At 36.1% G+C, this 16,583-nt stretch overlaps 1 protein-coding gene across 1 annotated transcript in view; it reads right to left on the reverse strand.

Moving 5' to 3' along the window:
- Positions 1-405: 405 nt before the first annotated feature.
- Positions 406-16,583, reverse strand: part of dos (daughter of sevenless) — a 34,063-nt gene continuing 17,885 nt past the window's right edge. The window contains exon 4 of the mRNA XM_068364870.1: positions 406-5,155. Within this exon, the coding sequence (XP_068220971.1) occupies positions 4,931-5,155 (225 nt within the window). The 3' untranslated portion in view covers positions 406-4,930. The remainder of the gene's footprint in view (positions 5,156-16,583) is intronic.

The raw sequence follows: 16,583 nt of genomic DNA on the forward strand, positions 1-16,583 counted from the left end.
AATGTCTAAATCATAGCATTAAATAAAAGTGTATATACTGTACTACTTATATAAGAGTATGTATACATGAAAATGTGGTGTACGTATATTCTATAAAATATAGCTTTATATACATTGCCAATATTGAAGCTGCACTTCAAGCCATTATTTGCATCTTAAATTGTAACCCCCCACAATATGTATACAGTATGGTGGTATGCACTTTCAGCTTATACAGGTGATTAGGAATAAAGCATTCAACAACATACAAAGCCCTTCAGCAACATTAAACTCCACCATAAAGGAAATAAGTTTGAAAATGATGAAAAAAAAAAAAAAAATGTTCTTTGCTTAAAATATATAATATTCATTCCCTGGAAAAATAAGGGGAGATGATCTAATTTAGCATAATCAAAAATCAGCTGATACAATGTTGTCATGGAGCATGGATTAATGCACCAGAATTTATTAGTCAAGATTACCAGGAACCAAGTCAAGTTAAAGAAGAAAGTTTTTCAGATTCTGTACAAATTAAATTATGCGATATATATAACAAAAGTATGCAACAGATACTATGTCCAACTTAATTATTGAGCAAGAACAACACTATGAACTAAAATTATATGTAAAACCTAACAATTATCACTGAGTTATTCATCGGATTTTTAAAAGACAAACTCTACAATCTAATAATCTTAAAACTCATTTCAGCTTACCTACAAAATCACTTCCACATAAGAAGATCACATAGAGTTCCCAGCCAAAATTCTGTATAAAACCACATTCCCGATGTCAATTCTGCAAACACTCCATCACATTCAAAGCCACAATGTTTTGCAGGATTAAGCTGCAAGGACGAAAAAAACTGCGCTGCACCAAATTTTCTGCACCACCGGTAATCTTGGAATATTGCTATAAATTTCACGTAAAGGTAAAATCAGTCAATCCTTAACCAAAAGTAACCATTTGTGACATCATCCAAATACAAGACAGTCAAGTATTATCATAAAGAAAGACATAAAATAAGATGCAAACACTGCTGTGGCCTTGGATGAAATGTAGAAGCACTGTAGATGATACAAAACAACAGAACAATGATTGTAGAACTGAAATACTATAAAACTGTAGTCAATTGCTTAGCCATCACACAACTCAACAATAATTCAAACTATTTTTATTAGAAATGTTAACATATAAAATGCTAATAATTCAACCAAGAGCACCTCCAACTACAATGTATGTTTCATCTATTGCATATCTATATACTGTAATGCAGCATTTAAAACTTGAGTATTCAATAATTGGAACATATGCCACACAAAAAATCCGCCGATGAAATTTTATAGTAATGATGAATCCGGATAATCAACGATACAACAAATAATTACAAAGATAATTTGAATGGCATCCTTCAATTTGCACACCTCACTGAACAACCAAGGGAACTAATAGTATTTTTCCATAAAATTTCAGGGTTTTTCAGTAGGATCATTTAACATCAGAAAAAGTAGAATAATTAACCTTGCAACTTTTCAAAAATACTTATGTCTCAACTCAAGAGAAGATGTATCATTATGCAATTCAGTCAAAGATAAGATAAATGAAATCATTTGCTAAAATTTCAATGGCTATGTCTCAAGCACAAGGACCTAAAAATTTTTTGATAGATAGAAAACCACAATAAATACCAACTTCAATTACTTCACTCCCACTACTCAAGGCGGGATGTAACGGAATTTCCCAAATCTCTTCTGTAATTAGCACTGATGAACCCTGAGTGTTAAGAGCAAACTAGAAAAAGTGTCAAAAGTTCAAAAAAATAAATGGAAGGCATAACAAGAATACCGTCCTTCAAAATTACAAATTTAAAAAACTAGCAAGAGACTTTCAGCGTGACCACACACTGATGATCAGCTACGATGTTTCTCATTACAGTACAGATATTAAGATTCGTATCATTTAATAGCCACATACCATTGCTTCTGATAGCATTAAGAAAATTTCAACTATTGGTTCCTTCTTGTCTACTTTAGAAACATCCCTTAGGACTATTGTAATGTATTTTACATGATATGTTACCAGTAGGGTAAGGCATATAAGGCACTATCAACATTACCAGATACATATACCATTCTAACACAGGAATACATTACAATGTCAAAAGTTATATGTCACAGTATAACTGATCACTTAGTCTGACATATTTTCCTTCTATGTTACACCAGTTTGGGACTGCACCTCAACTACAGAAGGGTCAAATCAAGAACTTGCCTACAAAATCCTAAGAACAATGTCAATGAATGCACATATATAAACTTTTTGAACATCCAAAGCAAAATGTTGGTACTACTTTTCACTTATTCTCCCTGTTACAACTAGATATGGAGGAATTTATGCCTCAACATTACATGATGCCTAGTGAACAATATAATTAATTTTCCTTCAATTTTGTAAAGTTGATGAAAAAAAAAAATTGTCTAGAGGTCCTATAGATATTAACAAATGTATTATTGACTTAGCTAGCACTAAAATTATTAATGTATTTCTGTACAATCATGCTTCTCCAGAACTAAAAATGCCATGATATACTTGCTGATAAAGATACAATCTTTTAAAATACCCTTTCATATGTTTGGGTTTAAAAAAATAAAGAAAAAATTATGACATACGAAAAAAAAAATAACTACGACCAGATGCTAAAATTAGTTTGCCGTTCAACTAAGACCAGAATTGTAAGTGGCTTGAATACATGTTTTCTGGAAATCTACACAAATTGTTAAATAGGAAGAGAAGTTTGTTTTAATTGTGCTAGGCATTCACCCAAAATTTAAACTATATTGCAAACACTTACAAAACAGGAATCAAGTATTAACTATACCCAGCATTTTTGCCTCGAGTAAAATAGAGAAATGGCTGAGCTATCAGCACATAATTGGTACTTAATTTCATTTCATTGAAGATAAATACCATGGCTTACTCTCTGCAAACAAGATAAAATTACAGCAAACTCAATTTACAGGTAAAAGATATTGTACTTGCATCTGAGAAGTAAACTGCAAGACCAAGTACATTAAATTAAAAACAATGCACCTCTGCCAGCCAATAATATCCTAAATCTAAAATTATATTTAACTAACAAAAAGAGCTCTAAGCTCTCGAAGCTCCATGTAGTCTTATTCACTAACAAGTAGCTCTATTCATAAGTTAATGCTTTCACTTTTCTATGCATGAAAGACAAGTTTCTCCTTTTCAGAATAGGAAAATAGTGTCCAGCTAATGACCTTTTTCCTCCTTCGTAACAGCAAACACCTTAACTAATATAAGATAAATACAGATAAGCAGTATGTAACTTTGATGTAACATAATGAACAATATTCTCCTCTGGGCGATATATGTAGTTTGAACAAATAAACTTAGAAGGGGCTATGGGAACAATATTTACATTACTGAACAAAAAACTTTAAACCAAGTCCACTGTCTTGTTCATTCAAAACACAGAAAACTACATCAAAATTCACATACACTATTGTACATAACAAGCACTCAATTCGTTATTGAAGAAATAAGAATCAGAAATGTCATATTTGGCTCCAAAGAGAAACCATTTTAATGACAATTAAAAGTACTGACTTTCGTGAGCTTTAAGTCATTCTTGAAGGCCTAAAATGGTAATGGAAGTAAGCTTGGATGGTCATAATAAGTTGGAAGAGGAGGCACATTCTATCTGTAATTGTTCAGATCAAAAATGTAAATCCTATCCAGATTCACAGTAAATCTTCAAGTAACAAATACAATATGCCTTATATGAATAAAGACACTGAAGGTTTTGAAGATATGTCTCCTCTATCTCAGATTCGTACAACTGTTTCCAAAATTTCCTCCTCGTATTTTGTAATACGCAGGCTGAATCTTTCAGCAGCCAGCTATTTCATAATGTTCATGAAAAACCTATTCTACTGAAAAACTACTACTGCATGTTCAATATGAACCTCTATCAATAGATGTATAATTCAGTCTTTCTTGAACAAACTATTAGAAATTTAATGATTTTGGGACGACACTTTATCTCAATAATGACCACTCTAGTATTCTGAAAATAACTAGACATTTTCAATGAATAGGCATACCCTGAATAATCCAATTAACAGACAAAGTGGATTATTATCTAAGTTATAAATAAAGTATTTAGTGCCTCTGACCTTGAACTTTATATCGTTATTATTTTTATCAAAAAGTTATTTAACAAGGCCAACAAGTTAAATTCCAAGATCCTCACACGGCTGGTCATAAAGGTTTATTATTGATGGGAAAAACTGGAGCAGAAAAAGTCGAAGTGACCAAAGGACAGATGAGCACTAGTCAACAAATCTATTTTCATACTACCATATTTGTTACAATCCCTTAGCCTTAGCACAGATAAAGCAAAAATGTATGTATTAAAATGATAACGTTTCCTTTTGATGTCAAAAGGATTAATCTTTTTCTCAGCAAAGGAATGTGTTCATGATAGAGAAAATCCGTGCAAAATGATACAGCTGTGAAAATACACCCATTACACCATTACCAATATGATAACAGTGAAAAATAATCTTGTTTTATTTTCCAATTCACAGCTCATTTCATCAGAAAAAGAAGGCCACTATTAGAAAAATTTCTTTCAAAGAAGAGGGGTCTTCAAGGAAAATAAAATAATAAAAGACAGCAGTCTAGTCTGCTGTAACTAAACACATTGAGTGCACTTTGTAAAGATCAAAAGTGTATGCAGTTATTATTCCTTCATCACACAAGGAAATCCCACAAGGCTACTTTGGTATCACATTCAAATGTTATTCAACATTATAATAGTAAAAGTATCAAATGAAACGTAACAATAAGTGCTACAACAGTGCACTTACCACAACAATAAATCTATCTAAAATTGCAACAGATCTTTTCACATGCAGTAGTTCTGCTATTGGTTCTTACGATATGTGTCTTCGACAGTCTTCTTCATTTCATTAAACACTTCCGTTTTAACAAAATCTATAGTCTTGTATACCACAGAGGGCCCAGAGGACACAGCAGAGCTTTTCGCTACAGGTTTTAATGGTTTAGGGCTGTGGCGGTTTTCCATCTCAAGGTCCAAGTCCGTGTATTGAATCTCGTGTTGTGATCGGGTTGGTAGTGGAAAGAAGATCTAGGAAAAAATATATTTAACAATTAATAAATGAACAGCAATCAAATCTTCATTATGTAAAAACTTGTGAAATTTAAATTTCCGCTTTTATCTTTTAAGATTTTTTAGCACAGTACAGTATGAGGATAAAGTACCTTAAATTTGTATACTGTATATAAAAAACTGAATTTTAATAAATTTCTCTATTTCTGTACTCTCCTGATGTTCATATTGTTTATCATAAAGCTTCCATATATCAACATTTACCAAAAAAAAAAAAAAAAAAATTTCTTGTTTTCTTTCCTTTAAACAGGCTTAGACCTCTAGTGTAGCATTAAGACAATCTAGCAGTTATTGGCAACAAGCATGGAATTGGTCAACCATACCATCTTTCAGTCTTGATGTTGAATCTAATCCCTATCCTCTTCACATCACTAGTCAGTGGGGAGGGTGGACAAGGATATGAACATCAGGCGAGTATTGAAATAAATTTTATTTTTATTTCTATGAAAATCCCGCAATCTTCACATTATCATTATTATTACTAGCTAAGCTGCAACCCTAGTTGGAAAAGCAGGATGCTATAAGCCCAAGGGCTCTAAAAGAGAAAAATAGCCCAGTGAGGAAAGGAAATATGAAATAAACTATATGAGAAGTAATGAACAATTAAAATATTTTAAAAACACTAACAACATTAAAACAAATCTTTCGTATATAAACTATAAAATAGGACTTATGTCATCCTGTTCAACATTAAAACATTTGCTTCGAGTTTGAACTTTTGAAGTTCTACCGATTCAACTACCTAATTACTGTATAGGAAGATCACTTCACAACATGGTCACAGCTGGAATATAACTTCTAGAATACTGTGTAGCATTGAGCCTCATTATGGAGAAGGCAGGACTACAGTATTAGAATTAACTGCAAACCTAGTGTTACGAACAGGATGAGATCTTATGCAACATGTATAACAAACTTATTGAACAACAGTGCCAGAGATTGATATCTAGATCAGGAATAAGAAATTTAATAGTCCGTAAGTTCCTGTCCAACAAATTAAAATGAGAATCGGCAGGTGAAGACCTGACAGGAGAAAAATACTCGAAACGGGGTAGAAAGAAAGAATTAAACACTTTTTCAGAATAGACTGACCACAAAAAATCTTATGCACTTTCTCAATATGCCAATTTTTTTTGCAATTGAAGAAGAGACAGGCCTACTATGAAGAGTCATAGTGTTAAAGAAACATTATCAATGCTGAAATCACGATGTCAAGGAGTCACTGTCCTTAACCTACTTATCATACTTTTGAGTTTTGTTAGAATTCTACTTAATACACCATGATTTGCAACATACACTAATTCTAGCTGGATCTCTATTAGTGGATTCAGCAACCCCAGATCTACATTCAGGAGATGGAATTGATGCAAAGATAACATCATCTGCATATGCAACAAGCTTATTTTCTAGGCCAAACCACGTCATATGTATATATTATGAAAAGTAATGGGCTAAGAACACTACCCTGAGGAACACCAGATATCACATTCCTATACTCACTACAGTGCCCATCAACAACAACTCTTTGCGACCTTTTACTTAAAAATTCAATAATAGTGCTAGGAAAAGACCCACCCACTCCAAATTGTTTGAGTTTGAAAACAGGGACATTATGATTAACATGGTCAAAGGCAGCTCTAAAATTAAGGTCAATCATATAAACTTCCTGACCACAATCAAGGGATTTCTGTACAACATTGGAGATTGTAAGAAGGACATCACATGCTCCAAAGCCTTTATGAAAGCCAAACTGTAAACTAGGGAACAGATGATTACCTTCAGCAACCCTGTTTAGACAATGTGCTAGAAGACATTCAAAAACTTTAGATAATATGGGAGCTATGGAAACTGGGCAGTAATCAGTTGGACTTGAGCTACTACAAACACATTTACATAGTAGAGTAACATTGTCATTTCTACAAAAAGTGCTAATAACTCCTCTTCTTACTAACTAGCTCAAAATAACAGATAACTCTGTAGCTAAGAAATCTGCAGTCTTTATAAAGAACAAAGGAAAAATACCATTTGGATCTACACCTCCATAAGCATCAAAGTCCATCATGAGAGCTTTAATTTTACAAGATCGAAAAGCTAAACTAATTAGTTCAGCCTCAGGAAAACAGAAATGAGGAAGATCAAGTTTCTTGTTACTCTGATTACTATCAAACACATCAGCCTAAAGGGTTGCCTTTTACTTTGGACAGTGAGCAACAGCCATCTGGTTTAAGTAAAGGAGAAACTGTTGTCTCTTCACCAAAGAGTACATATTTAAGGGTAGCCCACTTCTTATGTTCTAGGTTGTACCAGAAAGGGTTTCTTTTATGATTAAATTGTATTCCTTCTCAGTTGAAGCATAAACTCACTGAGCATAAATTCTAATCTGAGTATATTTAATCCAAGTCAAATCTACACTGTTACCCTTCCAAAGATGATAGGCCTCCTGATTCTCCAAATGAGTATGTCTACAATCACCATTGAACCAGGGTTTGTCTTTCACTCGGTACCTTAGCACACAAGAAGGGATACGCCTTTCTATCATGTTGACTAGATTCTAATTCAAAGGAACAACAGGTTCAATACTTTTATACAACTGTGACCAATTCAGGGACAAAAGATCACTCATATTACCGACTCCAAAACTCTGGGTGAGAGAAGGAAACTGATAGTCAACAGACTTTAAATAAGGAACTTATTTAATACACTAGAATCATCTCGTTGTCTTGTATCTTGGTAAAAAACAATCTTGGACTAAATTTTGTAATAACTTGATTCCCCAGATTGTATTCATAAATACTCCTTTATTACCTGAATCACTTACTTATATAGTTTACCCAACACTGTTCCATATAAAAATCAATAAAAAACAATTAAAATTCACTCAATGAAACAAAGTAACATTTACTTGAATAATAGTTTCCTATTACTACTTTACAACATCACACTTCAGTGTGTTTAACTGTCTTCAATGATATAAAAAGGTAGACTTGACAGTAACATGAAGGTGAGCTGACTCTTGGGGGAGGCAGAGGGTGGGGAGCCAATGCTAGATTAAACAAGTTTACTATTAAAAAATCTTGTCAATGGAATTGTAATCTGAAAGACTTCCATAAAAGACTGTGTAAATGACCTTAATTTTTGAAACATCAAATTGCCTTAGATATTTTCCGACCCAAAATACATTGTATTTTTATCATGTTCAAGGAGTAATTCCTAAGTGACAAAGACGCTTCCCAAAAATGGGGGACATAGGTACATATTTTATGAGTTTTGTGAACTTTCTATCTTTTATCTATAAATTTGTCTTAATAACTATTTCTATCGTGAACATCAGCTATGTGAAATAGGTTTTTAATAAATCACTTAAGAGCTGTATCCATATTTGTGTGCATGTAAGCAAAGTATTTTGCAGTGCAACTGTTGAGTTCCTCGTAGCTTAACCAAACAGCCCTGTCATTCTCTGTCCAAAATAAAAGGCAAACTGATGTTTCACAGTAAGCACAGCAATGAGAAACCATTTTTTTAAAAGGCTAAACTAAGGAGTTTTACCTCAATCTTTTATTTGTAGACCCCAAGAGTATTTTTACTTTTTTAATACAACAGCTGATTAATTAGCTCCTGCATTGTCTAGTACTTTTATAAGTACCAAGATGTTCTTTTTGTACCAGATGAAGAATTGATGTTACTCCACTGGGTAGTCCTAGCACAACAAATTAACAAATTTCCCCCAGATTTCCGTAATTCTCATATTACTTAGTTTGTTAAAGTATGTTGGTAAAACGTCTGAATAATCATCAATTCCCTGATAAACAATTTGGATTTTGCAAGGGCCAAGCTGCTAGTGAGGCACTTTTTCTAATTACCAATATCATACAGAAATTCCTAGATTCAATGGATAACGTGTGTTTGATTATTCTCGACTCTAGTGCTGCTTTCACCCTGAAACCCTTGTTATACAATTTAGACAAAGGAAGAGGTGGATCATATAACCGCAACTGAATTCTCAGCTAATAACAAGAAGGAAGCACTTGATAAACAATGATATAATGCAGTTTGCAATGAAATACCAGCTGTAAAATGACTAATGGCTTAGGAATTCATTTCACTATTGTTGCTTTCATTAAGGGAGGATGGTGAAGATTGATTAATCGATTTATTTAAAATTCTCTGACATCCTGACATCGAAGGTCATCGATGCTGATATCGTTTGTTATAAAGTATAAGAGTATTCAATTTAGAACCATAAAAGTGAAGCTGTCATAATAAAATTGAAACAGTTTTCAGAAGACCTGCTTCAGAAATAAATATGACATTCGTAGATAATTTGTATTTTTCCCTAACTAATAAAAACCTGGTGTTATTTATCATGGATATTCTTTCGGCAAAGCTGGAAGGTAGCCAATCAGACTTTTGGTGCGAGGTGGCAACCCTACCTAGAGACTGGGTAGAGGGTGACTAGGGGTACCAGCCACCTGTATATATATCCACAGAGTGATGAAATAGTCACTTTTCTTCACAGGAAGGACTTATTGGGGGACAGGAGATAGCGGGACAATTTGTATAAATAACTCCAGGTTTGTATTAGTAAGGGAAAATACAAATTATCTACGAATTTGTCATTTGTTCCCCAAACTAACAAACCTTACGTTATTTATCATGGATGACTCACCCTTAGATGGGTGGATAAGTCCAACTACTGGCATAGTTATTAACCAGGGTTTGCCTAGTACAGTATTAGACTGTAATCATGGGAAACCTTGCCACCTCGCATATCAACACAAAAATGAATGAAAGAGGCCTGAGCAAAGTGGATGTGAGATATAGCATATGAATGTCTATGTCAGAAAGTTTGTATGATTGGCCTTGATTTTAGTGCTGCCTTTGACCGTGTTAATCATGAGGCCCATGTTTTCGAACTCAAAACAGTTAGGAGTGGGAGGGTAATTTCTTAGCATTATCATTGAATTTTTATGCAATATATCACTGAGTTGTTGTTGTTGATAGGCACCATAGTGAATATATAGGAATGTGATATCTGGTGTTCCTCAGGGTAGTTAGCATTCTTGGCCCATTACTTTTCATACTATATACAGTACTGTAGTTTGGCCTAGAAAACAAGCTTGTTGCATATGCAGATGATGCTACACTCTTTCCATCAATTCCATCCCCTGAATGTAGATCTGGGGTTGCTGAATCCCTTAATAGAGATCTAGCTGAAATTAGTGCATGATGCAAATTATGGGGCATGATTGTAAGTAGGTCAGGGACGGTGGTTCCTCATCACCCGGATCTCAGCACTGATGATGTTTCTCTAACTCTGTATGATTCTCTTAAAATATTAGGAGTAATTCTCGTCAGCAAATTTACTTTTGAGAAACATTAGCTCTGTCTTCTTCAATTGCACAAATAAATGCATTCATTGAGAAAGTCTTTTAAGATTTTCTGTGATCAATCTATTCATAAGTGTTTTAATTCTTTCATTCTACCCTGTTTTGAGTACTGTATTGTTGTCCTGTCTGGTCTTCAGCTGCTGATTCTCATCTTAGTTGTTGGACAGGAACATACGGTCTATTAAATTTCTTATTGATGATGATGATGATTACTAGCCAAGCTACAACCCTAGTTGGAAAAGCAAGATGCTATAAGCCCAAGGGCTCCAACAGGGAAAAATAGCCCAGTGAAGAGAGGAAATAAGGAAATAAATAAACGATATCAGAAGTAATGAAAAAATTAAAATAGAATATTTAAAAAACATTTAAACATATAATTAATATAGACAAAAAAAGACTTATGCCAGCCTGTTCAACATAAAAACTTATGCTAAAAGTTTAAACTTTTTAAGTTCTACCGATTCAACTACCCGATTAGGGAGACCATTCCACAACTTGGTCACAGCCGGAACAAAACCTCTTGAATACTGTGTAGTATTGAGCCTCATAATAGAGAAGGTCCGTCTATTATAATTAACTGCATGCCTAGTATTACGAAGAGGATGGAACTGTTCAGGAAGATCTGAATGTAAAGGATGGTCAGAATTATGAAAAATCTTATGCAACATGCATAATGAACTAATTGAATAACAGTGCCAAAGATTAATATCTAGATCAGGAATAAGAAATTTAATAGACCGTAAGTTCCTGTCCAACAAATCAAGATGAGAATAAGCAGCTGAAGACCAGACAGGAGAACAATACAGAACTAAAAACAAGGTAGAATGAAAGAATTAAAAACTTCTTCAGAATACACCTTAAAAGACTTTCTCAATAAGCCAATTTTTTGTGCAATTAAAGAAGAGAGAGCTAATGTTTTTCTCAAAAGTAAATTTGCTGTTGAGAATCACACCTAAAATTTTAACCCTTTTACCCCCAGGCTATTTGGAAATTTCCAACCCTTAACCCCCAAGGGTTATTTTTTTTCAAGCACATATTGCAGTAATTTTTTTTTTTTTTTAAATTGCTCTAACAGCCTTAATTTTGGTCATAGAGAGGTCAGGGTGGTCTCATTCTCTTGGTAAATGCCTGTCATAGAGAGGTGAGGTTGGTCTCATTCTCTTGGTAAATGCCTGAAGTTTCTCAAAAAAATATCAAAAATATGAAAAAAAAAAAAATTCAAATAGCAGTTTTTTCCAAGGACGTACCGGTACGTCCATGGGGGTAAAGGGATGAGTTTTGTGAAACATAACAGTACATCCTTTGGGGGTAATAGGGTTAATTGTCGTACAAAAGTTAGAGAAACAATATCAATGCTGAGATCTGGATGTTGAGGAGCCACTGTAGACCTACTTACAATCATACTTTGAGTTTTGTTAGGATTCAACTTCATACCCGATAATTTGCACCATGCACTAATTTTAGCTAGATCTCTATTAAGGGATTCGACAACCCCAAATCCACATTCAGGGGATGGAATTGATGCAAAGAAAGTAGCATCATTTGCATATGCAACAAGCTTGTTATCTAGATAATAATCTCTGGCACCATCGTTCAACCGAGTTCGGCTGGTACTGCTAGGAGGCCACAGCCCACCCTCCCCCATTATTCACCACAGATGAAGCTTCATAACGCTGAATCCCCTACTGCTGCTACCTCCTCGGTCATCCAAGGCACTGGAGGAAGCAGCAGGGCCTACCCGATCTGCGTCACAATCGCTCGCCATTCATTCCTATTTCTAGCACACTTTCATGCCTCTCTCACATCTATCTCTCCTATCACCCAGAGCTTTCTTCGCTCCATCCATTCACCCAAACCTTGGCCTTCCTCTTGTACTTCTCCCATCAACTCTTGCATTTATCCCCTTCTTTAGCAGACAGCCATTTTCCATTCTCTCAACATGGCCAAACCACCTCAACACATTCATATCCACTCTAGCTGCTTACTCATTTCTTAGTACCGTTCTCACCCTCACTGTTTCTTTCCTAACCCTATCTACTCAAGATTCACCAGCCATACTTCTTAGACACTTCACCTCAAACACATTCAATTTCTGTCTCTCCGTCGCTTTCATTCTGCACAACTCCGATCCATACATCACAGTTGGTACAATCACTTTCTCATACATTCTTTACATTCATGCCCAACCCTCTATTTTTTACCACTCCCTTAACTGCCCCCAACACTTTGCATCCTCCATTCACTCTCTGACGTACATCTGCTTCCACTCCAGCATTTGCTGCAACAAAAGACCCCAAGTACTTAAAGTGATCCACCTCCTCAAGTAACTCTCCATTCAACATGACATTCAACCTCGCACCACCTTCCCTTCTCGTACATCTCATAACTTTACTCTTACCCACATAAACTCTCAACTTCCTTCTCTCACACACCCTTCCAAATTCTGTCACTAATCGGCCAAGCTTCTCTTCTTCTCTTCCGCGTCTGCAACCAGCACAGTATCATCCGAAAACAACAACTGATTTACCTCCCATTCATGGTCATTCTCATCTACCAGTTTCAATCCTCGTCCAAGCACTCGAGCATTCACCACTCTCACCACTCCATCAACATACAAGTTAAACAACCATGGCGCATTTCACATCCCTGCCTTAGCCCCACTCTCACCGGAAACCAATCGTTCACTTAATTCCTATCCCAACACATGCTTTACTACCTTTGTAGAAACTTTTCACTGCTTGCAACAACCTTCCACCAACTCCATATAACCTCATCACATTCCACATTGCTTCCCTATCAACTCTATCATACGCTTTCTTCAGATCCATAAACGCAACATACACATCCTTACCTTTTGCTAAATATTCCTCGCATATTTGCCTAACTGTAAAAATCTGATTCATACAACCCCTACCTCTTCTAAAACCACCCTGTACTTCTAAGATTGCCTTCTCTGTTTTATGCTTAATCCTATTAATCAGTACTCTACCATACACTTTTCCTACTACAGTACACTCAACAAACTAATACCCCTTGAATTACAACACTCATGCACATCTCCCTTACCCTTATATTGTGGTACAATACATGCAAAAATTCATTCTACTGGTAAAATTGACAACACAAAGCAAATATTAAACAATCTCACAAACCATTCAAGTACAGTCACACCCCCTTCCTTCAATATCTCAGCTCTCACACCATCCATACCAGATGCTTTTCCTACTCTAGTTTCATCTAGTGCTCTTCTCACTCCCTCTCTTGTAATCTCTCTCTCATTCTCATCTCCCATCACTGGCACCTCAACACCTCCAACACCAATTATATCTGCCTCCCTATTATCCTCAACATTCAGTAAACTTTCAAAATATTCCGCCCACCTTTTCCTTGCCTCCTCTCCTTTTAACAACCTTCCATTTCCATCTTTCACTGTCTCTTCAATTCTTGAATCAGCCTTCCTTACTCCCTTCACTTCTTTCCAAAACTACTTCTTATTCTCTTCATATGAACGACCCAATCCCTAACCCCACCTCAGGTCAGCTGCCCTTTGCCTCAATTACCTTGCGCTTTACTTCCACATTTTTCTCTTTGACCATGGTAACGCCACACTAAGTCTTTCGAGGCCTCTGAGTACCAAAGATCTGGTCTAGGAACATTGCTTTGCCCTCCTGGGAGGTCATACCAGGATCTGACAAGCTGTTGAAGGATCTCATGCAAGCTAAGACCTGCCAAAAGGGTGCTCTGAGTCCTTTCAATCCTGTTCTGAACGGAAGTTGAGACTAGCCGCTCTTGGAAGAAATTCTTCGTCCTTGTCCACATCATCATCTACCTCCAAGCATTCGTCCACAGAAGCCTGGGGTAGGTCAAATTCGTCAATTCTATCATGAGAAGGACCCCCCTCAGGGGATCCTGCCTCTAACTCCTATCTGTTTGGATCCTTTATCTTAGTATACTTGGCAACCGTTTTAGAGTCCTTTGACTCTTTCCGAGGAGGAAAATGCTTATCCAAGATCGAGGTCTTAGGAAGACATTGCGGTTCCTTCAAAACTTCAGACTTGGGGACAGGAAGTTTGACAGGAATCTCCCTCCGATCAGAGGTTAGTCTGTGAACATTTCTACCTGGAGTTAAAGTAAGTCGTTGCAGACATGAGTCTAAAAACAGAAGACATCTTACCTTTAGTACTGGGATCGGACGTAGAACTAGGCGCTAAGGAGACGCTACTCGGGACCGAAGTCCTCCTTAGGTCTGAGTGACCGTCAACATGAGGGAAAACCGATGACAAACGCTAACGGAATTCGTGGGGTATCCCTGACTTGAGAAGGACGAGACCTAGGTGGAACGGCCAAACCAAAGGACTTTCATAGGTCTGATAACAGTATCATACCAAGAAGGAAGCTTTCCTCCTTTCAAAAGGTCCGAGGTTTCCTTTGGAAGACCGGGAGGAGCAGAACGCCTATGAATTGAAGGACATTCAGATGCCCGAGGCACCTCAAGAGAGAACCTCTGCGGCATAGAGAGATCTTCCTTAGTTACTCTTTGGGGCCAATCGGGAGATAAAGGTACACCCGCAAACTTATTTGGGGGCTTTTTAAACCCTTCAGGGAAGGGAATTGGTCTACCGCTAGAGGTGGTCTTAGCGGGAATCGTCACCAAAGGTGTTGGAATTGTAAACAAACCTGATTCCACTATAGAAGCTTGTGAAAAACGCGAAATCGGGCAATTTACTCGTGAAAACGGGAATACCATGCGTGAAGTTGCGAAAATTGCGCCGAAACGCAAGCGATTCCCAAGCGGAAACTTCCGAATAACAAGGAACCAAAGGCGAAAGAGAAGCAGGAAGAGCTACGGGAACCTGAGGAATTGGAGGACGACACTTTTTGCATCACTAAAGATGGTAAAATTGCCCTTATCTTTTAACCCTATTTTTTCAATAGCAGTTAGTAAGCCATATAGTTCGGCAGTTAATATTGAAGATAATAGAAGAAAAACACCTCTACAATCAAAAGCACTACTATGTACTTCAAATCCAACGCCAGCATCAGATTTGGAGCCATCAGTATACATTAAAGTCAATTCCCTATGTTCTTTAACATGATCCATAAAGAGACCTGAATTCTAAGTCAGTCATGTTCTTTTTAATAACTATAAAATATTTACAAAAAGATATCTCATGTAATTTCCAAGGAGGGGTTGATGATATTCTAAATGGCAGCACCTTATTTCTAGCTATATCAAGATTGTTTACTAATGTTTTTACCCGAAAACCACAAAGTTAAGGAGATTTTGGGTGCAACTCAAAAGATCTACAATGCCTTACAAGGTTTGCAGTCAGATAGGCTAAAGAATTAGGAAGTCTTTGCAACCTAAACCAATACCGAACAATAGAAGGCTTTCGGTAAAGGTCTAAAGATAATTCTCCAGTGTCTACAAGGAGGCTTGAGATAGGCGAGGTTCTAAAGGATCTTTTGGCCAATTTGTTACCAGTAGGGTGTATATATTCTAAAATCTTTAATCGGCTTGGGGTGGCTAAGGATTATATTTCACACCCACAGCTAATATTAAAATAAAATTAAAGCCTTGTATAACTTTAAGAGTTTTGCGGTCTTCTCCCTGACATGTGAGACAAAACTTTTAGAAGTTTAGAAGCTTCAGAGCCTCAAGACATTTTACTTTCAAGGCTTGCAAGTGAGGAATCCATGTCAGCTTGCAATCAAATCTCAATCCTAAAAAACTAGCTTCAATTACACATGGGATCCATTGACCTTTGATGTTCATATCAGGGTCTGGATGTACTCTCCAATTACAAAAGAAATGGAGAACAACAGTTTTGCTTGTAAAAATCTCAAATCCATTCATATTAGCCCACTGAATAATTTTTCAATTGTGAGTTGCAGTTTTCTCTCAACCATTGCCATTCTAGCTCCAGCACATGATATGGAAAGATCATCTACAAATAATGTTGAGAGAATATCTTGGGGAATGGCAGAGGATATCCCAT

This window comes from Palaemon carinicauda, chromosome 42, assembly GCF_036898095.1.
Source record: "Palaemon carinicauda isolate YSFRI2023 chromosome 42, ASM3689809v2, whole genome shotgun sequence".
NCBI classification, from domain to species: domain Eukaryota; kingdom Metazoa; phylum Arthropoda; class Malacostraca; order Decapoda; family Palaemonidae; genus Palaemon; species Palaemon carinicauda.